Genomic DNA, 18,648 nt, shown 5'->3' on the forward strand with positions numbered 1-18,648 from the left:
TGGGCTCTAAAAGGCCTCGCCATTTCTCTGTTCTGTTTAAGTCATGTTGCCTTGTGATATCTAGTATCCTCTGTTTTACTATAACCTTCGTTTTCTAGTAACCCATAGAGCACGGATATTGTTCTGAAAAACTGTATAGGTGTAATTTCTTATCCTAGTTTTAGCCAGTACAGAATCACTGCAATCCACAACCTTGCCTCTACTGTAATCATGTTGTTTTCAATTCGAATAAGTGTATTTGGGACACGGTGGGGTACTTTTAAGATTCTTCTCAAGAATTTAGATTGAACCATATCCAGCTAAGCAAGAGCAGCTGGGATAACTGCATCACAAGAAGATGACAAAGCAATCTTACTCCTTTCCAGCAAAAAAAAAATGGCTAAGAGAACAATATACCAATAACTACAGATTTATTGATTACTAAATGACAGTTAAAAGAACACCGATGAGAGGACAAAATGCAAAAAAAAAAAAAAAGACATGGAATTCAAATAAGGCTGGAACTAGGATTAAAAACTGGGCAAAAGAACTGGAATGAAGACAGCTGCTATCAGATAACCAAAACACCAAGCCAAAGAAACAAAAACAAATTAGGAAAGATAGTAACAATAACTAGAGAAAAGGTAGAACTCCAAATCAGAAAACTAAGGAACAGGACCATGATTGCTCTCCGTCCTTTCCCAAAGTAAAGCAACTACATTCCTCACAGATGCCACACACTAGAAACCACTGGAAGGGAAAATCAGTCTGATACTGGATATTTTAATACAAGCTGGTATAAGAACATAACATCAACCATGCTGGAACAAACAAATAGTCCATCTAGCACAGCATCTTCTTCGACACAGTGGCCAAATGCCCAGCCTATAGGTAAGGCATGGAGGCCAAGTCCTCTGCCTGTTGAACGCAAACACTTGTTGCTCTAAAACATAGAAGACTCCATTTAACTACCATAACTATGAACCTTTGATAGGTCTATCTTTAGCCCCTTAACTAGTCACTTTTTAATAGGACCTGCTCTGGTGATCAGCACAACATCTTGTGTCAGTGAATTCTACAGGTTACTCTTTGAATGTAGTACTTTTTAAAACAGTTTATGTAGACAAAGATTGCACTAGCCTTTTTAGAAACCACACCACACTGTTGGCTCATCTTACAATCAACTAAAAGTGTAATCCTAAACATCAACCACTTAATAATGTGCTCTAGACTTTTGCATGTAATGTATTTAATTTAATTTGGATTTTATTTCTGCTTGCTAATGTGAGGTTTTTAATAATTGTTTCTGTGAATGTAAAAATGAGGAAAGAAGGCTCACTCCCAAATGCAAGATGAGCTTATCCCAGAGAAAGCCCCAAAGAAGCAAACTGAAGCACAGGAATGGAATCTCTATAAACCAAACTGAAGCAAGGGGACCAAAATTACACCAGAGAATCATGTCCATTCTACCCAAACTAAACTGAAGCAAGGGACACTTTTTTTTACCTCAAGACCACTCTCATGCACTGATCATTCTGGCAAACCACCCTCTATAACAAGCCTTCCTATATTATCAGTAGGTCAAAAGTGAAGGCCTTTGGTGGCAGCAAAAATCTTTTAAGGGAGTCAGGGAGGCAATAATATATAGGTCTCACAAACAAAAAAGAAAAAGTGTAAAAGCTTGGGTAAAATAGAGAACACCTGAAGCTTTGTATGAGTGGGAAAAAAGAGTGTTGGTTGCTGGAGCCCTTCTGAGATTTAAGTTTAAGGTAATGTGAGGAGGAGCTGAATTGAAGGTCCAAAGGCAACGCTTATAAAAATGAAACAAAATTATTACACTGACCATTTTGTTTTCAGTTCTATAACACACTAAAGATTTCTTTCGTGGTCAGTCATCATCAGTCCAGATCCTACCAACATATATTTAAAGTTGGGATTTTTTGCTCCTGTAACAGTACAATATCAAAAGAAGATAGAAATTTCTTAATTTCAGGAGTTAGAAGTTGGAGTACCAACCAACCATATTCCATGACAGAATGTTTATATTAGAACTATCATGGCATCATGCACTTAGCCACACTGAAAGTTGCCACTGGTTCCCCAAGTAATGGAGGAACCCAGGCAGGGTCAAAAACCAAAATACACTTCTGGGAAGCAACACCCCTTGAAACCCAGGGTAACAAGCTGCCTTCAAGTTTCCTCTAGTGAAACCTAAGCTCAGATACCAAGAAAACAAAGTCTCCAGCTGTGCCAGATTTTAATCAAGAAGTTAGTCCTGCAATTCAGGACATGTCTAGACTGAGTGCCACAAAACAGGTATTTGGTAGCTGAGACCAACTGGGCGAAGAAACTGGATTCAGGTGGAAACCCTAATAAACACCACAGAAAGTATAATTTAAAATGCTGAATTAGAATTGTGCAAAAGATTACGTACATAGAAATTGCTCAAGACAGAAAAGAAAATAACAAAATCTAAATAGCTAACCTAAAATACTTAACAGGTTTTGACTGCCTAATAACCCAGATGTTACCTTGTCAAGTCAAACCACAAAGTCCAAACTCCAACCCCCAGCAGGAATGTGAATAATGGGAAAAATAAGCCAAAATCACACACAGAACTCACTCATTTGGGTCATTAAAGCAACTTTTGGAAAGCTGAACCAAATCAGGGAAACTAAATTGTAACAACTCTTTTACACCAAAAAGTTTGCGTGTTTCGTTCTGTACCTTCCAGCAGCACTGGGAGGCTCGCTTGTTCTCCTGAACAGAGCCAATCAGATCCCAAGGGGAGAGAGGTCTTATGTTATTTATTGACTCTGTCGAATGGAAGGGGAAATGACACCAGTACGTGCAGTATGAATGCATCTTCCCACCCCATAGCAACCTGAGAAATGGTTCTCCCTCTCTGCCAATCCAGTCCTTGCAAGGGGAGACCTTTCCCCTCCTATCAGCTTTGGAAATCTTTGGAAGGGAGACATCAATCATAGGCTGCAATTCTAAAGACGCTTCCCTGAAAGTAAGCAGCACTATGAGTAACATGGGACTTACATCTGAGTACCCCTGATTTGTTTTGGTTTGTTTTGCATAGCTATGCAGACACTGATTCCCCCCCCCCCTCCCGCATCAGAACACTTGGAATTGCTGTGAGGAAAAACGTACAGAGAGGGAGTGGTATGTTGAATCAATCAAACTTGATAAAAGCCCACAAAGACTTCAATTATACCCTACAATTTTGAAGAGACTTTCCTGAGAGTATGCATGATTGAATAACTCCTCCTTTTCAAATACAATCCTGCTTGTCCCCACAGTAAAAAGAACAGATCTAAGTTTCTTTAGGGGGGGAGAGAGGGAGAATTCAGCCAATCATTCTGTCTGCCTGCACCTGGGCATTGGAGAAGTCTGGCAGTGAGAATGCCCCATTTTGCAATGGAACGCTGCTGAGTAGCAAAAGGAGAGATCTGGACTTGCCAATCATTTGTCAGCCTGTGGCTAGATAAGGCTCTTCCTACAGGTTCCCTTTCAAAAGCAAACAAGAGTCCATTGATTGAATAAGGAAACTTTACTGCAGAAAAGGTCCATTATAGTCCACTGTCCTGAATAGAAGACTCAGGATGGTACACAGTCATTGTTACCAATGAAGGGCAAAGCATGAGATACAGAGTAATAGTTCCCATCTGCATCAGCCTCCCCCCACAGTTCTCAAAACAACATCTTTCAGTCTTGGGAAGCTGCTCTCCTTCAAGGCCAATGCTTGGTGGAACGGTGTTAGACAAAACAGTCTCCTCCGGTGGGGAAGCTGCCTGGGAACTGGTGCACCTGCGGGGAAAGCACTTAGACACTAGAAGCATTAGAAAATGGAGTCAGTACAGTTTAAACACACACTGGACCTGACATTCTGCCCCCCTTAAAATAGATCCCCCCCTGGTTTATAAGGGTAACGAGTATGAAAAGCTTTGGTCAATCTAGGAGCATGAACATGTACAGAGTTCACCCACTCATCGTATCCAGAATCAAAGTCCTTCCACCTAATGAGGTAAAAAAGCTGATTCCGTTTGAATTTAGAGTCCAAAATTTGTTGCACTTCATAGTGTATTTGGTCGTCTATCAAAGTTGGAATGGGTGGAGCTTTGATGTGCCACTTGTCGTCGGTGGGAGCTCTTTTAAGGAGACTGACATGAAATGTATCATGAACATGGCGCAAGTTCTTGGGTAAATTTATAGCAACAGTCACTTTATTGATCACTTTGCGCACAGGGAAAGGTCCAAGGAACTTCAACGCTAGTTTGCGGCTTGTCTGAGCTAATTTCAGGTTCTTGGTGGAAATATAAACATGATCTCCAGGTTGCAAATCCCATTCGGCCGCACGATGGCGATCTGCGTACTTTTTGTAATCCAGTTTGGCTTTTTCGAGGTGTTTTTTAATAAGAGTCCATTGTTGCGTGGCCTCCCCCCACCATGAAGATACATCAGGCGAACTAGAGGAATGGAGAGGGGGAGTGTCCAACGGGAATGGATTGAGCTCCATATACAAGTGAGCTCCATATACAATTTTGAAGGGGGCCTCTCCAGTGGAAGCATGCACACTGTTGTTGTATGAGAATTCAGCTAAAGGAAGAAGGTCCACCCAATTATCTTGTTGGAAATTAATGTAGCAACGAAGGAACTGCTCTAAAATCTGATTAGTTTTTTCGGATTGTCCGTCGGTTTGCGGGTGGTGGCTTGAGCTGATTCCTTGCTCAATATTCAACATTCGCAAAAGCTCCCGCCAGAAGTTGGCAACGAACTGTCCGCCGCGATCCGAAATCACCTTGGACGGAAAAGAATGTAATTTTACTATGTGTTTTAAGAATAAATCTGCCAGCTTCCGAGCGGTGGGTATAGCAGTACATGGAATAAAATGAGCTTGTTTGGAGAACAGATCTACCACGACTAAAATGCAATTATGTCCTTTCGAAAGGGGTAAATCAGTGATAAAGTCCATAGATATTATTTCCCACGGTCTGTTAGGCGTTTCCAGTGGTTGTAGGAGACCTGGCGGTTTCCCTTTCCGGGTTTTGGCGCTGAGGCAAATGGGGCAGGAGCTAATGTATTGGGAAATGTCTTTGCGCATGCCCGGCCACCAGAATTGCCGTTGTATTAGATGCAACGTTTTCAGATACCCATAATGACCAGCAGTGGGGGCATCGTGACATCGCTGTAATACCTCCCGTCGGAGGCTGTCCGGGACGTAAAATTTGCTTCCCGCTAGCCAATCCCCCTGTGGGGATTGAGCCAGTTTACTTTTAGGTGCTTTATCCCCCTCCTTTTCCACCTCCACTTTAAGTTTTGATTTCCACTCCTGGTTATGTGGGAGGGGTTGGCTTGCGCGGCTGCGGGTAGTCACCACGCCTCCCAATTGCGTAGGCGAGAAGACCGTGTCTACAGTCTCCTCCGGTTTGCTCTTGTGTTGGGGCATGCGCGATAGAGCGTCTGCAAGAAAGTTAGTCTTGCCCGGGAGGTAATTTAAAGTGAAATTGAATTTGGAAAAGAATTCTGCCCATCGTAATTGTTTGGCATTCAGTCTGCGAGGGCTTCGAAGGGCCTCCAGATTTTTATGATCTGTCCAGACCTCGAAGGGATATCGCGCCCCCTCCAGCCAATGTCTCCAGTTAGTGAGGGCTGCTTTTACTGCAAAAGCTTCCTTCTCCCACACATTCCAATTCCTTTCTGCTTCTGAAAATTTCCTTGACAGGAATGCACAAGGCCGTAGTTTCCCATCCTCCCCCTTCTGCAATAATACCCCTCCTATCGCCGCATCGCTGGCGTCGACTTGTACTATGAAAGGGTAATTCTCGTTGGGGTGGCAGAGGATGGGTTCTGTTACAAATTGCTCTTTCAGGCGTTCGAAAGCAGTTTGGCAATCGGATGTCCATTGTATTTTGGAGGAGGGTTTTTTAGCCTGGTCCCCTTTATTTTTAGTCTTTAACAATTCAGTTAAGGGGAGCGTGATCTGGGCAAAGTTTGCTATAAAGTCTCTATAGAAGTTGGCAAAACCCAGGAACGATTGCAGTTCTTTGCGGGTGGTGGGAGTTTGCCATTCTTGGATCGCTTGTATCTTGGTTGGATCCATTTTTAAACCCTCTTGGGAGATACAGTACCCAAGGTAAGTGAGCTCAGTTTTGTGGAATTCACATTTGGACAACTTGATGGGTAGTTTATTATTCATCAAAGTGGCCAGGACTTTTTGCACCATTTGAATGTGTTCCTCCTCTGTGTTCGAATAAATTAATACATCATCAAGGTACACCACCACCCCTTTATAAAGGAACTCGTGTAGAACTTCATTTATCATGGACATGAATACAGACGGGGCTCCCGCCAATCCAAAGGGCATAACTAAGTATTCATACTGTCCGAGGGGTGTATTAAATGCGGTTTTCCACTCATCCCCTGCCTTGATACGGACGTGGAAGTAAGCATCTTTTAAGTCTAATTTTGTAAAGATCTTACCTTGGGCCACGACGTTGAGAAGGTCTCGGATGAGCGGGATGGGATAGGCGTTGTTGGTGGATACAGCATTAAGTCCTCTAAAGTCCGTGCACAGCCGAAGTCCCCCATCTTTTTTCTTCACGAAGAGTACCGGAGCGGCATGGGGGCTGTTGGCTGGGCGGATGAACCCTCTTTGAAGATTGGTGTCGATAAATTTTCGGAGCTCCTCTCGTTCATGGGGACTCATGGGATAGAGTCGTCCTTTGGGCAGTGAGGCTCTAGGTACAATTTCCACCGCACAGTCAGTACGTCGGTGCGGGGGTAAAGCATCAGCTTCTTCTTCGGAGAAAGCATTCAGAAAGGGCCAGTACGGTTCGGGTATTTGGTTTATTTCTTCTTGGGTGAGAAGAGCCTTCTCGGTGTGAGTTGGATCACTACCCCAATTTTGGTTCCAGCGATGGTTTTTACAGTTGGCGTGACTGAAAGTGACACATCCTTCTGCCCAATTTATGTAGGGATTGTGATCACATAGCCACTTGCTGCCTAGAATTAACGGGTATTTGGCAGTGGAGCTGATGACAAAAGACCTTTTCTCCCAGTGTTGGCCCATGCCGGTGATTACTGGAATGGTTTCGGTGGTAACAGGGTTCATATTGGTGCCATCCATTTGTTCAAAAATTACTGGATTTTGCAATTCACGAGTTGGTAGAACTAGTCCGTTGACTAGGGCTGGGGCGATGATGTCTCTTGAGCAGCCCGAGTCGATGAGGGCTTGCACTCGGATGTGCATTTTCCTCTCCGGGTTAAGTAAAGTCACTGGCATGAATAAGATGGACCCAGGTGGCCGGTTCCGCGCAGGGACGGGCTTGGGGTGGATCTGTCGGTTGGGCCCTTTTACGACAGATCCATCTCGTTTCCCGACTGGGGGCTTTCTGGATTTACCTCTGCGTTTGGGGAAGCGGGGTCGTATTCCATAACTTCTTCCGCTTCCAGCCCCCTTTCTGAGGCGGGCCTTTGGGAAGCGCCGCGGCCTCTGTTCGCTCGTGGAGCGGGAATCGGGCGTTGGAGAGTAGGAAATGGAGCAAGGGTTGGACGCCGTAGTTGAAGCGGAGGTCTTTGCACAGGCCGGTAGGGGCATTGTGCTGCAAAGTGACCGGCTTGTCCGCATTGCAAACACAGCCCTTGTTGCCATCTAGCATCTCTCGCTCCACGAGTGGCGTATCCAGCTCCCCGTCCTCCCTTCTGTAAAGTCAAGGGTCTTCTTTGTCCCGTTTGTTGTTGTTGTTCAACCAAACGGACTTCCAAAATGCGATTTTCAACTTCGCATGCAAGTTGGATCCAACCTAACAGCGTAGGAGGATTGTCCTGCATAAGGGCTCTATCCAGAAGTCTCGGGTTTAGCCCTTGCTTGAACAGGATGATTTTGGTGGACTCCTCACACCTAGGGCATTTGGCAGCTAATTGTCGGAATTTCGTAATATAGTCCCTTGCCGACATGCTGCCTTGTTTAATGGCTTGCAATTCTGTTCGGGCCCTGGTTTCCTCTAAGGGGTCTTCGTATTGTGCTCGAATAGCGTCCACTAACCCCTGGAGAGTATTGAGTTCAGGGCCCCCGATATTGTATAGACCTACATACCAGTCCGCTGCTTTGCCTTGTAAGCGGGAGCCAAGATGCTCAATTTGACTGGCCTCGCTGCCGAAGAGGTGTCCCCACCGGTTGAAGAATTGCACTACTTGCACTAGGAAAAATCCCAGTTTGGAGGGATCCCCATCAAAAGTAGCTTCCAGCTTCACCCAGCCCATCGGGAGGTCTTGTCTCGGTGCCGGTGCTGGGTAGAAGTCCATCGGAAGCATCAGTGGCACTTGAGGTCCGAGGGGAAGTGGTTGGGGACCCGGTTGTGGTAGCGGTGCTGGTTGCACTGGCGGCGGCATCACCGGCTGAGCTGGCGGTGGTGGCCTCGGCTGGGCCGGCGGTGGTGGCCTCGGCTGGGCTGGTGGCTGTAGTCGTGGTCGGGGGGCAGGCTGCTGCAACCTTGGTCGGGCTGGTGGTGGCAATACCGGAGGTGCCGGCAGTAGCGGTTGAGGTGGAGGTGGCCGGGGCGGTTGAGTAATGACCGGCCGCTGAGGGGCAGGTTGGTGGGGTCGTAGTGGCGTAGGCCCCACCGGTTGGTTCGGAGGTGGTAATACTGGTTGATCAGGTGGCAAACGTATCGGTTGCTGCAACGGGGTTAGTTGCGGTCGAAGCGGAAGGGGCCGCAGCGGCGAAGGCCTGATGGGTGGTGGGCCGCGTGGGCTTGCCCCTCCCGGCGTCGTGACTCTGGGAAGCAGAGGCTGGTCTTGAGGTGCCGGTAGACCGTCCCTTGGGGTTTGCTGAATGGGGACCACTTCTAGCGGTTGTTGCGGCAATTCCTCTCCAGGAGGAGCCGGAGGCTCTTCCGTCTGATCCGGTCGAACCGTTATTGGAGAAGCGGGAGGGGGTATCACCGTCGTCCCGGTTGGACGGGTTGGCCCTTCTTCCCCTTCTCTAGGCCTCTCAGCTGGAGTTTCCTCGGTAGGTGGATCCCCGTCCGATTTAGGGGTTTCCGTTGGAGTCTCTCCAGGTACCTCAGCTGGAGTATCCCCGCTAGGCGGAATTTCGTCTAATCTAGGGACTTCCGCGGGCGGTTCTCCAGGGTAGGATTCCTCCTCTCCGGAAGGCAGCGGCTGCTGCGGGGTGTCCTCCACTGGATAGGACATAACGCTTTGGAGGGTGGCTATTTGTACAGCCATTTCTTCAGGTGATAGTCTCTCTCCTGCCCCCATCGCTGAGATTAGGTGAATGGCATGAGCCAAACTTTCCTCCATATCGATCAGCCTAGCTTCCAACTGTTGCATTCGGCTTGGGCCCGGTTGCCCCATCACGGAACTCCCCTCGGTTGCACTCACCGGGGAAAACGGCCCCCAAGGCGGAGGGTCTCCTTGATCGACTCGCGATCTCGCTGCTAGAATTCCTTTGGCTAGACCCGTCACTGCCGAGATGCCGGAATCTACAGCATGGGTGCGACTTTGCATCTGCACCCAACTTTGTTCAGGAACTTCCGTTGGCTCTTTCCATGGGGCAAGTTCCGAATAATCCCAACTCAGGGCGCCGCGGCGGGATGTGTTCCCTTCCGTCTGTTCGGTTGTCCTGTTCCAAAACAGCCACGGTTGGCTGCTATTCAGCTCAGGGACAGTCTCTAGGCTTCGGCGCCCGTCCATCGAAACTCTTGGGTGTAGTCCACCGGCCCGGCGCTCCCGCGTTTCTCGGGGTCTGGCTCCCCACTCCGACGGGGTGGGTAACGAGATCAAGGGGAGAGCGGCAGCCATCGGCCTTGTCCCCTCACTGCCGAGGTCGATGAGAGGCGGGGTAGAAGTCGAAGCTCCGGCCCCGGCTGGCACCGGTTCCTGAGATTCTTGGGGTTGCGCTGTTTGACTGTCGGGGGACGCATACGGATCAAACAAAGGATCCCTGTCCGGGACTACCTTGGATTCCGCTGGGCCCGACTCAGGCATGATTGGTAACAAAATGTCAGCCTGTGGCTAGATAAGGCTCTTCCTACAGGTTCCCTTTCAAAAGCAAACAAGAGTCCATTGATTGAATAAGGAAACTTTACTGCAGAAAAGGTCCATTATAGTCCACTGTCCTGAATAGAAGACTCAGGATGGTACACAGTCATTGTTACCAATGAAGGGCAAAGCATGAGATACAGAGTAATAGTTCCCATCTGCATCAGCCTCCCCCCACAGTTCTCAAAACAACATCTTTCAGTCTTGGGAAGCTGCTCTCCTTCAAGGCCAATGCTTGGTGGAACGGTGTTAGACAAAACAGTCTCCTCCGGTGGGGAAGCTGCCTGGGAACTGGTGCACCTGCGGGGAAAGCACTTAGACACTAGAAGCATTAGAAAATGGAGTCAGTACAGTTTAAACACACACTGGACCTGACATCATTGTGGAGACGAAGCACAAGGAAACACGAAACAGCAGAATTCAAAGGTAGTAAGTTATTGGCACTATAGAAAAAGAAAAAAGTGAACATGAAGCAGGCTTGTTTTTAATGTTGCTGGACTGCACTGAGTGGTGCGCTTTCCTGCTTAAGAATGCCCCCTACTCCACCCAACGACAGTCACCTTCTACAGGTCCACTGTTGTGTGTATGTTATTGTGCTTGAGAAAAACTTACTGGATCAATGGTTTAAACTAGGAGGGGGACTGATGCTGTTTTTGGTTAAGGGCAAAGAAAACTGCCCCAAGCCTTGTTTCCCCATCCCCCACCCCCTTGAAAAAAACAGTGTGTGTTTGCGCATCTGTGGCCACTATGCATGAGATGGACCAAAACGAAAAAACCCCAAACAGATCAGTTCGGAGCCTGCATCGGCCAAGTCAAAAAATACGGTTGCACTTACCTGTAAATGTTGCTTATCAAGTGATCTTCTGTGCAATCCTATTTTCCAGACCATTCTAAAAGACTAGAAGTGCCCTCCTGCCTTTGTCACTTTCCCCCCAAAAACATCACATGACCAGAAGGAGGGGCACTATTCCCTCAGTTCTCTAGATGCCAATGCTGGGACCCCCTCCCCCGCCGAAACTAAGGTTCCAGAGAGTTTACAGCGAGGCAGGACAGAGGGATATGTGCCTTCACAGAAGACCACTCCAGATCGCTCATTTAGTCCAGAGGCTTCTAGCACTTGCATTAAAAACATCATTTTCTTTTCCAAACGCATTTGGTATGCACATTTCCCAGTGTGACCCTTGGGTCTCCTTAAATGGCTATCATTTCTTGAATGATATTCTCAGTATCAAGTTCTGGCTTGTTCTCATCTAGATTATACTGACCAGTCATCTCTAACTAGAACCTTCAGCTTTTCTACAAGAGTTACTATAAAAAAGTTTGCAGAGGAGTTTTTAAATTAAATGCAAGCAATTCTGGTTCCATTTTGGTTCAAGAAGAGTCAGATTATTTCTTGACATTCGAACCTCTATACCACACTGGCTCTCAACATATCTTCATTTTCAAGAGAGATCACATCATGGTATCAAAATTAAAGCCAGCATAAACATTTAGAAAACAATTATTATTCAAGCTCATTATTATTATCCTTGATCCCCAACTGGCCTATTGTACAAGTTTCCAAGGATGTTAGGAAAAATTAAAAACAAACCACTATTGGGCTCTTATTAGTGCTGAATTATAAATTGATGTCCACATTAATGACACTGTTCTAATATTTCATGTTCAAATCTCAGCTTGACCCCCACAACTATTTCCAAAACAGCTAAAACTGACTAAATACACATTATTGTGAAATTATCAGACTGAAATTTGGTGAGCGTAATTATGAGAGCCAGTTTGGTGTAGTGGTTAAGAGGGCGGGATTCTAATCTGGAGGACTGTATTTGATTTCCCACTCCTCCACTTGAAGCCAGCTGGGTGACCTTGGGTCAGTCACAGCTTCTAGGAGCTCTCTTAGCCCCACCCACCTCACAGGGTGATTGTCGTCGGATAATAATAACAAACTTTTGTAAACTGCTTTGAGTGGGTGTTAACTTGTCCTGAAGGGTGGTGGTGGTGGTGGTGGTGGTGGTGGTGGTGGTGGTGGTGGTAATAATAATAATAATAATAATAATAATAATAATAATAATAATAATAATAATAATATGCCATTTGAAGCGTGATGGCTTTTCAATTGTCTATGCTCATTTTCATTGGTGCATGCATGCTGGGGGGAGGGAAATGCAGAATGTAATGTGATATCTGAAGCAAGATTTCAAACACACGCATTATTGGTTTATCGTTATTTTCATTGTTATTTGCAGAAGAATAGAATACCAAAACAATGCTTGCATAAAATCTGCTGCCTCAAAGGAACAAATGGAGCATTAATTTATACAGCATGCTGATATATGTTTGTCAACAAAAACAAAAGTGAATAAAAACATTTAGTACAAAAATAGAAGCCATCTTTAATTACAAACATGAAGAACTTCCAAGACAAAATGCTGTATTCAAGCAAAAGTATTTCTGAAATACAACTGAAGGAAAGCAAATTAAATTTAGGATTCATTCAGGTTCATTCAGGTTCATATGCACAATCTGAAAATGTATTTGAATTCTGTTTAAACTCAAATTTTGGATTAAATACCACAATCTTTTAATTCTCTGGCACATCTTTAAAATACAATCTGCTGTTGTAAACTTTTAGCTAAGTAAAAATACTGATTGATGATATTCAAATTTTGACTACTACATCTCTCCCAAAACTAATTATTTCAGCCTGCATAACTGAAAAAAGATACAAAGCCCTGGACTGCCTTCATAGCACAGCTCATTTAATAGCTGAGGAATCTTTAGCTTTCTTTTTCAGCCAAATTGGTCCCAAACAAAGTGCAGGAACACTCCCACGTCCGGCACAACTATGACACTTCTGGAAGTGACATCACTGCACCTGTTGGAAGCGTGTGCATGGCCTGCCAGTAGCGGGCAACCACTGGGAGCTTGCCACCTCCAGCCAAAGGTGGCAAACTGGTGGGCGTCTGGGAACCCTAGCTGAAATGCTAGGATAATTTCTGTGTCCCTTTCTAATTTATTAAAATGCTATATTTGTAGAAAAGTGGTAGCATCCAATAGATGTTTTTAAATAGTGCATCTGAGGATTCCTTGAACTTGGTACACTGTGCTTAGCGGGTTAAATGAAGGTTGAGACATGGCTTGTTCCTGAAGAAGGATTTTTATTTTGATTCACTCAGAGAAGATAAACAGCTTAGTAGTTCACCAATACTGGGCTCAGAACTATACAATGAAAGTTGAAAAGATACAGTGTTTCATTTAACTGTTGCCTTCAAATTTGGCTTTCACCCAAAGCATCTACCTAGCAGTTGAACACTGACTAGAATGGTCTTACTATTTTCCCTTTTCCAAAGAAAAGCCCTTTTAATTCAGCATGAAGAATTTTATGATAGGTCCAGATTTCATAATTCTATTTTTTTTTTTACCCAGCCCTATCTGGCAGCTTAACTGTATGGTTCCACTCTCTCCCGCCTCCACTCTCCTGATTAGCTGGCTTACTGCTGCGTGGTGATTGGTTGGTAAGAGCTTCCCAGAGGCTGGCCATGGCTTTGATTGTCACAATCACAAGTACATACAAACTATAAAAGTTGTTCCCACTTTTGTACAATCTAGCAAATAAGTTCTTTTTTAAAACTGAAAACAGATTTGCTATTGATCTCTACTAAAAGGTTTTTTCAAAACCAGCAGCCATGGAGTAAGCTCATTTACTCAAAGGAAAGTCCCACTGGATTTAATGGAGCTTATGCCTAAGTAACCGTGTACAGGACTGAAGTTTTAAATATATGAAACTGTCTTATCTAAGACTTTGGTTCATCTAGCCCAGCACTGTATACTCTCACAGGCAGTAGCTCATTCCCTGCTCTGATACCAGAGATTCTTTTACAGGAGATACCAACACCCAAACTTGAGGATATTCTGCATGCAAAGCAAATGCTCTAAGCTAATCTGTGGCCCCTGGAATAATGCTGTCTGAAAGACTGGGTTCTTCTTTATGAACTCCTGGCACCAAAATTCTTGGTATGAACTCTTGTCAGTCTCTAATCTACCATAGAACTCATTCTTCTTGGAAAAATGGTCAGTTCTTTTCGCTTTTGTAATAAATTATTTTGTACAAGAATTTAAACTAAGCTTAGCTCTTGCCTTTTAACAGCAAATGTAGTATTGATAACAAGTTGACATACTATTCAGCAATTAGATATTGTGGGGCAAGCAAAACTGTAAATATAAAGACATAGCCAGAGAATTAGCCCCCAATTCTTTATATTTTCTAAAAGAATTGTCTTTTACTAGAAAATGTATACATTGTAAAGTATTTGGGCATTGTAAAAATTTATTTTTACTATTTATTGACAAAAACTATAAACTTGTAAAGGTATAAACAGGTCAAAAATTACAAAATTAATAATAGTTTAAAAATAACTATCTTATCACATGTTCATTAATTTAGATAAGTTTGAAGACAGTTGGAACTGAAGATAGCAACTTTAATTCTATATAGAATTGTTTTCTTTTTATTAACATCCCATGGTCTGGTTAGGAATATGTTATTGTTACAGGTAACATTGCAGCAAGTTTGGATTTTATTTATAGCTAGTAGAAAATAATAGTTGGCTACTAAGTCCAGCCGCACTTGTAGACTTTTATGGGGGAAGATTCATTATTTATGTATTTACTTAAATCATTTGTTATCCTGCTCTTCCACACAATTCACAACAACAAAAACATGCAGAGAGAGAAGGGTCAGTAAGGGAACACGAAATGCAACAAAAAGCCTTCACCCACTGGCAGAAGACACTAATAGAGGGATAAAGGCAAATTCCCCTGGGGAGAGAATTCCACAGTTTTGGTACTATGACAGAGAAGCCCTTTCTTAGATTGCCACCCATCTACCCTCAGATGACAGGGCTCCCAGAGATGACTGTAAAGGTCAGGCAGATTAATAAGGCAGTAGGCTTTTTTTAAGTCCCAAGAGCTTTAATGGTCAAAGGTAAAAGCTGGCAAGCAACTTGAAAAAAAAAATGAAGGAGGAGGCAGATACCCACTACCTAAATAATTTGTAAGCATGTTTTATATAGCTATTTTAGTCTGAGAAATTTAAAGAAAGAAAACTTTAAGAGAGCTAGATTACAAAAAGAGTAGGGGGAAGGGAGAAGGACTTTTTGCTTTTCTTTCCCCCGCCCCAAAACTAACAATGGCCTACCTGTTGCTGTACTGGTAACTGCTGTACCACTTGTGTGGGCACGGCTGCTTGGCCAGCTACAGAAGTCTGTAAAGTAACTGTTGAACCTGTGTCCGACCCAGTCTCGGATGTCTGCATTGCGGCTTCTGTATAAATAAAAAAATTGCAAGGTAAGTGTATTTTAGCATTTCTGGTCACTGGTACTAATATTAACTGTTCAGAATTCTGCTGTTCAACTTTTTCATGTAGTACAACATGTTGATTACATCAAGCCTTGCTACTGTTCACTTTCTTTAAAAAGCACAGCAAGATACTGCTTTACCATTTAATGGTATGGCCCCTCTGTATTTGCTGTCTCCCATCTCTTACTACCTTACACAGTAAGGTTTAGTAAAGATGTTTATATACTTGCCTTTTCCTTCTGGCTCAAACCAGTTTACAATAGTATTAAATACAAATGCTATAAAAAGTTTACTTGAACCACACATAAGAGCTTCAAAATCTAAAATGTATAAAAAGGTCTATGAAAGTGTTCTACTTTGCAAGTTCTCCTAAAAAAAGAGCTAACATGAAGCAGTCTGTACAAGGCGTGTGCACCCGAAAAATATTCAGATTTCCTGCTTTGGGATCTGGGTGTTTGAATTGCTTTGGTATGCTCCGGAAAGATTTGGAGCACACTGAAGCCCAAAGCAACACTTTTCTTGCAATGCAAACTAGAAAAGTGCTGCAGGTGCAGCTGCTGCCACTTTGCTTGAAGCTTCTCGAAGCAATACAAACCGCTTCAGAAAGCTTTGATTCGGGATTCCCAAATTGGCTCAGCAATGCTTGGGCCAATTCAGGAATCCTGAATCTTTACAAATTGGGCTCAATTCGAGTTAAAACTCGAATCGGAAACCCAAATTGCACATCCCTAGTCTGCACCTCATTTGACAGCCCATTCTTTGCATGTGCTGTAGCTGTTTTCATTTCCCTCAAAAGAGAAAACATTGCTCAGACGAACAAAGATCTTGATGGGACCTATGCAGAGAGAAGTGGTCAACCAAGAAAGGCTCTAAAATAGTCAATGACAGCATCCTGCATTAAAACCAGAAGTACAATGGCAGCCAAGTATGGCTGCAGCAATTACAGCCCATCAGAAACATGGGCCACCATATTTTAAACTAACTGAAGTTTCTGGGTGGTCTGTAAGTCCTAGTATAATCCCAAACAGAACACATACAAATAGGCCAACCTCAAGGTTACAATGGTATGAATCTGTGTGGCTAGACTAAGATTTTTATGGGCTAGGTAACAACTGAAGGAAAGCAAACTCTGGCAGCACAGCTGACTTGCTTCTCCATTCATGGCCAAAAGCGCTTGATAGAGTTTACTAATCCAATAGAAACGCCACTTAAAGTTGGAAATGTAAACCCCTCCTCCCACCCCCGATACCAATCGGCATCACCTCCACCTTATCTGGATTAAGTTTTAGTTTGTTCTCCCTTGTCCACCTGATCCAGGATACATCCAGGCATCATTCTAGAACTGAGCTGTTTCTGTTTAAAGAAAGCCCTCCTGAATAATTCAGTTTTGCACAGTTTGCAAAAAAGCCAGGAAAGTAGGAAACTTCCTGACTTCATCAGGCAGGCCATTTTTAAGGTAGGTGTCCATAAGTTGTCATGGTAAGGGGCCATCTTCCGGGTGGACTGAATTGGAAGAAAATATTTTTTTCAGTTGTATTCACTTGCTTCTCCAGCAGTAATGTTGGATCCAGTATAACCCCTAAGTCCTTAATTGAGTCAGCAGAGTCAGCTGAACTGCATCAAAAATGGGGAGTACAATGTCCTTCAAGATCTCCATCTTCACAACCAGTATTACCTCTATCTTCCCAGATTTACTTTCAGTTTGTTCACTCTTAGCCGTTTAACCACAGAAACTAGGACTTCTACCAGGAGATTTAGATAAGGAGATACAGAGAGATACATATTGTTAGCATACTAACAACAGCCAACCCCAAAATACCAATGTCCTAAGAACTTCACAGAGAGAATGAAAAGCATGGGGGGATGGGATTTGTACCTGGGGGACACCACAAGTTACTGATGGTAACTGGTCTTCAATGACAATCCTTTGAGTCTGGTCTGTAAAGGATTTGAACCAGGGCAATGAACATCCACTGATACATTCTTTGCCTCCAAACTCCTGATCAAGATGGCGTGCATCAAAGGCTGCAGACAACTTCAGTAGGAGCAATAAAGTGGCAGAGTGTAATGTTCTACATGTAATTAAGTTTCTGGACCGAGTATTTTATTTTTGCTGATTAATGTGTTTTTTTTAACCCTAACCCAAATATTTGTTAATGTGGGGTTAAATACAGGCCTGTGAGGAAAGACAGGGAAGGCTTGGATGACTGAATGGAGTCTGCTGTGACTGGACAGGGGGGGGGGGGGTTAGGGATCCTAGGGTCCAACATGGAGAAAACTATTTTGTGCCCAGGAAGAAGTTGTGTATACGAAACGGGAATGGTATAATATGCAAGCATAATCCCGTCGGCACATCAATATTTTCATTTGATTTGGATTGTGGTCACCCTCCTCTGTGGGACTGTCTGCCTACATTCCTAAGAAGGCTCTACTGCAGCTCTCACCCAGACGTTTCTTTATGAACATTACAAAAACACAGACAAACAACTGTTACCTTGTATAATTGTTACCTTGTATTTATTATAGATTGTATTTATTATAGATTGTATTTATTGTTGACACTTTGCACTTTTGCACATTTTGCACCAATATATTGTTATAAAAATCCAAAAATTTTGACTGTATATTCCCGGTATTGTTTCTTGTGACTGGACCGGGGGCTGTAGCCTAGGAAGTGGAGTGAACTGCAGTTTTAGTCAAAACATGGAGAAAACTATTTTTTTCTGGTCAATCAGAAAAATTGTGTAGAGCTTGAGAGAGTCCGTGATTATTCTGTCAGTGAAGATCTGTATGGAAATTAGTTTTCTTGACTGAGTCTGTAAATATATAACTATTTTTTTAAAACAGCCAAGCTTAAGAACTATTCTGAAACTAATTTGCTTATCAATACTCTGCAACCATGACACCTTTTTTTCTTCTGATTAAACAGGAAAAGATCCTCTTTTTACCTCACAAACATCCTCAACACACTGACTGTACCAAAAAAAATCTGGGTGATCCAGATCAGGGTTTCAGAAATACCAAAATAATTTGGTGTCCCTGAAAGTTCAGTCTCTGATCTGGGCTAAAGAATCCTGGATTTATCTGGCCACTAGTCCCTAAATGGAAAAAGTATCCGAGGAGCTCGGGAGGGGGGAGGGTAATTTTTAAGCAAACTCCACCAAATTTGTAGGGAACCTATTCCCAACTGTCCACTAAACCCCCCATAAATTTCAAGATCCTAGGGTCCAATTCTATGGGTCCCTGAACAAGCTGCCC

At 43.7% G+C, this 18,648-nt stretch overlaps 1 protein-coding gene across 1 annotated transcript in view; it reads right to left on the minus strand.

Annotated features, from left to right (window-relative positions):
- Nucleotides 1-18,648, minus strand: part of RFX3 (regulatory factor X3) — a 261,190-nt gene that overhangs the window by 123,989 nt on the left and 118,553 nt on the right. The window contains exon 2 of the mRNA XM_054986134.1: nt 15,230-15,354. Within this exon, the coding sequence (XP_054842109.1) occupies nt 15,230-15,346 (117 nt within the window). The 5' untranslated portion in view covers nt 15,347-15,354. The remainder of the gene's footprint in view (nt 1-15,229; nt 15,355-18,648) is intronic.

The sequence above is a fragment of the Eublepharis macularius genome, chromosome 8 (assembly GCF_028583425.1).
Source record: "Eublepharis macularius isolate TG4126 chromosome 8, MPM_Emac_v1.0, whole genome shotgun sequence".
NCBI classification, from domain to species: Eukaryota; Metazoa; Chordata; class Lepidosauria; order Squamata; family Eublepharidae; genus Eublepharis; species Eublepharis macularius.